The following is a 5,983-nucleotide window of genomic DNA, read 5'->3' as shown; positions in this document are numbered from 1 at the left end:
TATATATATATATATATATATATATATATATATATATATATATATATATATATATATATATATATTTATATATATATTACTGCATTCCGTATATATAATTTTTGTATGGAAAATTAAATTTTCCATAAAAAGATCCGTAAAATAGAGGCATATGAACCGAAATTAGTTGTTATCCCGAAATACCTGGCGTAGATGGCGTCGTCTCTTAAACAACAGAACTCTCCAGAATGCACATGCGAAAAAGATGAGAAAAACGACCGAAAAATCATCTTCACATTTGAATGTCTCCTCGCGATGGACTAATTTCACATTTGAATGTCTCCTCTTCTCCCTCTGTATCCAATTCTCCAACAAAATTGCGGAACAGATTTTTCGAGTTAGGTTTAATATATAGATTTGAAATTCCAGGAAGCGAAGAAAATGGAATACCAACAAAATTGCGGAACAGAACTTTCGGGTTAGGTTTAAGATTTTTGAAATTCCCAATCAGTATAGAGAGATCAACTTTGATGAGGAAGGGAAGAAAATGGGATACGCGTTTTGGAGGGTCTGGCCCAATTTTTGTTATAAATGGGATTCCCCATATAAATGGGATATACGTTATTAAACTTTTTTATAATTAAATATTCTATATATATAGATAGTTAAATAGTACTTAAGTATTAAATATCTTCAACAGTCAATTATGCCAAAAAATGTGGGTGTTAAAACTTGCATTTTAATAACGTTAAGTCTTAATAAATTAAGTTGCCATGTGTCAGTTTAATATGTTGCCAGTAATTTATTATTATTAAATATAGAGACTATTTTAAATTGAGTCCAATTTTTCGGCCAAATTGCAATCCCAAATATATTGCATACCAGATTGTTCGGCCTAATTGCATACCATATTGTTTGGCCTGATTGCATACCAGATTGTTCAATCCCAAATATATTGCATACCAGATTGTTCGGCCTAATTGCAAGGTTTTAGTTATATATATAGATAGTTAAATAGTATTTAAATATTAAATATTAAATATCTTCAACGGTCAATTATGCCGAAAAATGTGGGTGTTAAAACTTGCATTTTAATAACATTAAATCTTAATAAATTAAGTTGCCATGTGTCATTTTAATATGTTGCCAATTGGCATTCTAATAATTTGCCATTTGGCTAAATGAGAAGGCAAACTTCTTTGCTTTAATATATATATAGATATAGATTTTTTTTCGTCAAATTTTAATTACTATACTAGTAACTTTAGCTTATTAATGTATTTTTCAACCTATGTATAATTAATACATATATTAGTTATACACCTATTGGTATACATAACAAATCATAATATTAGCAATACCACGATTCTTAATTTATGGATAAGCATGTATAAGTATAGAATTGGCCTTTCAAAATCTTTTTCAAATCCTTTTCGTTATACTTTTATAAAGAATATGGAGAATATTTTTATAAATAAATAATTTTAAAAAAAAATGCAATACATGATATTTTTAATACACTAAACCAAACAATTAAACGTTCTACTTCCATGTTGTTCAATATTTGGCCTTTGGTAAGCTTAATATCTGCTTCTCGTCATCCTTCTTCTTTCTCTTCTGTAAGATGTTAACTGTTCGAAATAAAGGCTCCCTCTTCTCTTTTTTACAGTTATTGTTATATGTTTACATGATTTTTCAGTTTCATTTGTATTTACAAATTGCCAGAGAAGGTTAGGGTTATGTAAATTGTGGGAATAAAACTATTAAGATTATTTAGGCTACTAGTTTGATGTCATACACTATATATACAGCCTAAGCTGTGAAACAGTCAGGTTTATAAGCTTAATAGAATCAAAAGGTGATGGGCTTCTCGTTTCTATTTTTTTATTTAATATTTAATTTGTAGGGGAGCCTTGGAACAACGGTAAAGTTGTGTCTCGTGTGACTTATAGATCACGCGTTCGAGCCGTGAAATCAGTTACTGTAAGGGAGCCAACGGTAAAGTTGTTTTCGTGTGACCTATAGGTCATGAGTTCCAGCCGTGAAATCAGTTACTGATACTTGTATTAGAATAGCTACCTACATCACGCCCCCTTGGTGTGCGGCCCAGCCTTCCCTGGACCCTGCGTGAATGCGGGATACTTTGCGTGTGTGGGGCTGTCCCTTTTTTTAGAATAAGAAATCTGTATAATCCTCTAAATTCATGCGGTAGAAATCTTTTTTCTTTGATGGAACATGTTATAAAACAAAAGCTTTATCTTCTTTTTTGTACTCTTTATGGATGTTAGTTTTCTCGGGTATGTGCAGACGTTCAATGATTGTGCTTGGCGTTTCATGTTTGGTGCAGCTATAGGTTCTGTAATTGTGTTGAAATACACTTAATGGTGCTAAATATGACATTATTTTTCAGTTCTCATTATTGTGGAGTGAAGATACTAACAGTTAAGGCATTTTAATTTGACAGTTTGAACAACAGTTCTGGCCAGATAGTTTTGGAGATTCCTCACCTTTCTATTCTTGTTTATTGTCTACAGGTTTTGATTGGCGAGAATATTATCATATGATGCCTCCTGACTACAAAAAACATTGTAGTAAAACTTTACTTCTCGATATGCTTAGCAACCTTCCCGAGAATGTAATTGATGATATTCTTACGTGTTTGCCTTTACGAGATGCTGTGAGGACAAGCATCTTATCGAAGCAATGGAGGCGTAACTGGTGCAGACTTCCAGTGTTAACGCTTGATCAAGCACTTTGGGAAACAACAAATAACTCAATACCCCTTGCAATTCGGTTTAAAGACATTATCTACGACCTTTTGACCCTCCATGTCGGACCAATTACTAAGTTTACCCTCTCGAGTATTGCCAATCTGGGAAATTACCCTAAAATTGACAACCTGGTATCTTTCCTCTCAAGAAATGGCATTCAACATCTTTCTCTTCAATTTCCCAAGGATAACCCATACAAATTGCCTTCTTCATTTTTCACATGTTCGCAAATGAGACATTTGAGACTCCAAAATTGTTCAATTCAGCCTCCATCTGCCTTCAGAGGATTTGATGAGTTAGTTAGCCTTGAACTGTATGACATAACATTTTCATCCGAATTGCTTAATATTTTAATCTCTCGTTGCCCGTTGCTCGAGAAGTTGGTGCTGCAAATCTCAAGTATTTTAAACCACATCCAAATTGATGCTCCCAAGTTGAGATCCTTCGACTTCAGTGGCGGTATAAATGATATTTCGTTGATGAAAGCACCTCTTCTTGTGAAACTTTCACTTTTTAATACAGCAGTACCTTCTGGGGAGGCTGGACAACTTGATCTTGCCAATTACTTTGCGTCTTTTCCTGCCTCGAGCATCTCAACTTGGATTACCTTAGTGTCCAGGTAAATGTTGCACCGTGGCTTCAGTCTTATGCATTTTCATAGATGTACCATCTTTTGGGCTTTGAGTGTTCCTGATTTACGATGTTCTCTTCTTAGTTCTTGGCTGCAGCATCAGGCAACGTACCAGCAAAGCTTTCCTCTCCTCTTCATTGTCTTAAACATCTTTGCTTAACCACCATTTGTCTGGATGAATTAGCTGAGCTGTCGTATGCTCTTTGCTTGATAAGAAGCTCCCCGTATTTACAAGATATTCAAATGAAGGTGCTAATGAAGTTTACTTCTCTTTTTTTTTTGGGTCCTTTGTGTTGAATGTGTTCTTCTTTATGTGGTGATTTGCTTATGTTCATAGTATTTCTTTCTATTATTTAATTTATGAGTTATTGATTTTCTTTATCTTTCTTAGGTGTATTATGTGGCATTGGATAAATTGATTGATCCTGTGCCCGGTGATGTTGTCAATGATATTCCTGCAAGCTTCTCAGGTGTGACACTAAATCACCTCAGGGTTGTTAAGCTTGAAGGTATTACAGGCACAAAGCCTGAAATTGAGCTTATCAAGCTTCTATTAGCCAAGTCTCCCGTGCTGGTGAAAATGCTAATCCAGCCCAACACAGGAAAAGTATTTGCTGAAACGAGGCTAAAGATAGTTGCAGAGATAACAAAATTTCCAAGAGCATCACCTAAAGCAGAAGTTCACTATAACATAGATAACAATCTTGTTTGATCGCTAGTCTTTTATCATACAATGATATTGGCGTAAATTTTTGTAAGTTAAGATGAACAGATGTTAGTTATGGTGTATGCTGTAGAATATTGGCTGTGTTTTGCGAACATACACCAAACTTCATGTTGATGTTCTGGTAAGGCTGTTTACATTGTTAAAAAGCTAAGGGTGTTCACATTTCATTCTGAACTTAAATGATGTTCGAAATGAGATTTTGGTTTCTGAATTTATACTGTGCGTTGTTTTATTTCAAAGTTATGTTTTAGTTTGATTCTCCACATTGATCAAATTGCTGTGGCAAGCAGAGTTATGTTTAATTTGATTCTATAAAAAGGGCTGCCTGGTGCATTAAGCTCCTGTATGGCGAGGTTCGAGGAAGGGCCAGACCACAACGGTCTGTTGCAAACATTCGTACCCTACATTTTTGCAAGAGACAATTTTCATGGCTCGAACCTGTGACCTCCTGGTTACATATCAAGCTAGCGAGACAAGTATTTCATAGGTTAATTCAAAATTGGATTTTTGATTTGGGGAAGATGACCGGAGAGGGGGGATTTGGAAGGGTTAGCTTTGGTTTGGGTTGAGTTAATTATTTGGGTAAGTTTTAACCGGATGGGGTTTGGGTTAATCGACCTAACCGAGGTTAAAATTAATTGGGGCATGGGTTAATCCGGACCAATGAAGACATTACACGTGGAAATATTAGTGTTAAAAAAATTTTAAAAAAAAATTGTGCCGTTAGTTTAATAATGGCATGGATTGGGCCAAGTGTGTAACGGCAGTGGCATGGAAATAGCAATTTTTTAACGGATGACATGGATAGACCATTTCTGAAAGTTGAGTGGCATTTTTAGGCCTTTTCCATTTTTTAAATAATCATTTCTTTTCTCTCAAGATGAATTCTAGTCTGTGAGAATGCTTTTATCTTCTGTAATTAGTACTCTTTTTTCTTGGTTATGTGAATGTGTTCTAATTTCAAAGTGTTTGCTGTAGCTACTAGGTTCTATATTTTGTTGAGATGAACTTAGTATTGTTTAATATGAGAGAAATCTTTATTTTCTTTTGTGGTTATACTTGCCAAGTAAGCTCTGGATTGTGCTAATTGTGAGAATAAAGCTGTACTAAGCTTATTTAGCTATTCAGATTTTAGTAGGAAAACTACTAGTTTGAATTCTAAGCATTGATAGTGTAAAAAATATTAGTGCAATCATGTCACTTAAAAGGTAATCGCGATTAATTGGAACTATCTCATTTTGATTTAATGGCTTTGGAGTAGGCTGAAGCATTCAATTTAGAGAAAAACTCATACGGCATTGTAGTTAGACAAGAGTATTTGAAAATTTTCTTGAAGATAATGTGCGTACACAATTGGTTTACTCAGCTAGAAAATACATGCGATGTAGGCATTTTATAATTGTGTGACCCAAATCCATGTACAAGTTAAATTCTGACAATATTTAATACCTCTTGTACAAAATCCTATGTCCGGTACTCCAAGGATTGAAGGCTGAAGTGCTTATCCATCAGCAAAGTTCTCTTTTTATTTTCACTTTCATCTTCATTTAATAATGATAATAAGAATCGGCTAAATGCTATTTTAATTTAAAGGTTCTTTCACCATTAATTTTAGGATTTAAGTAATATATACTAATAGTGTAAAATTTTACATTATCGATTAATTTTTACATGTGATGGTTGATTACTAATTGACATTTATTAAGATATTGACGAATAATTAACTAATAAGACTTGATTGTGTAAATATAACCCGGTACATGTTCAAGAATCTAAGCTTATTTAAGTGCTAAAATGGTATTACTTCCATCTCGACTTAACAATATAGTATGATGCAGCTATTAAGGAATAATGCTAATTGTCATTCTTTGGGGG

The 5,983-nt window shown here is 33.8% G+C and overlaps 1 protein-coding gene across 2 annotated transcripts; it reads left to right on the top strand.

Annotated features, from left to right (window-relative positions):
• On the top strand, positions 2,516-4,294 carry LOC109241195 (F-box/FBD/LRR-repeat protein At1g13570-like). 2 transcript variants are annotated; one of them, XM_019407912.1, is made up of 3 exons: positions 2,516-3,369; positions 3,466-3,630; positions 3,773-4,294. In XM_019407912.1, the coding sequence occupies exons 1-2, from the start codon at positions 2,540-2,542 to the stop codon at positions 3,539-3,541; spliced, it is 906 nt and encodes a 301-aa protein (XP_019263457.1). In that variant the 5' UTR covers positions 2,516-2,539; the 3' UTR covers positions 3,542-3,630; positions 3,773-4,294. Both variants share the same exon structure in this region, with proteins under 2 accessions (XP_019263457.1, XP_019263460.1).

The sequence above is a fragment of the Nicotiana attenuata genome, chromosome 1, assembly GCF_001879085.1.
Source record: "Nicotiana attenuata strain UT chromosome 1, NIATTr2, whole genome shotgun sequence".
In the NCBI taxonomy this organism is placed as follows: Eukaryota; Viridiplantae; Streptophyta; class Magnoliopsida; order Solanales; family Solanaceae; genus Nicotiana; species Nicotiana attenuata.
The sequence above is the reverse complement of the archived record's forward strand: the minus strand, read 5'-3'. Positions and strand labels throughout refer to the sequence as shown.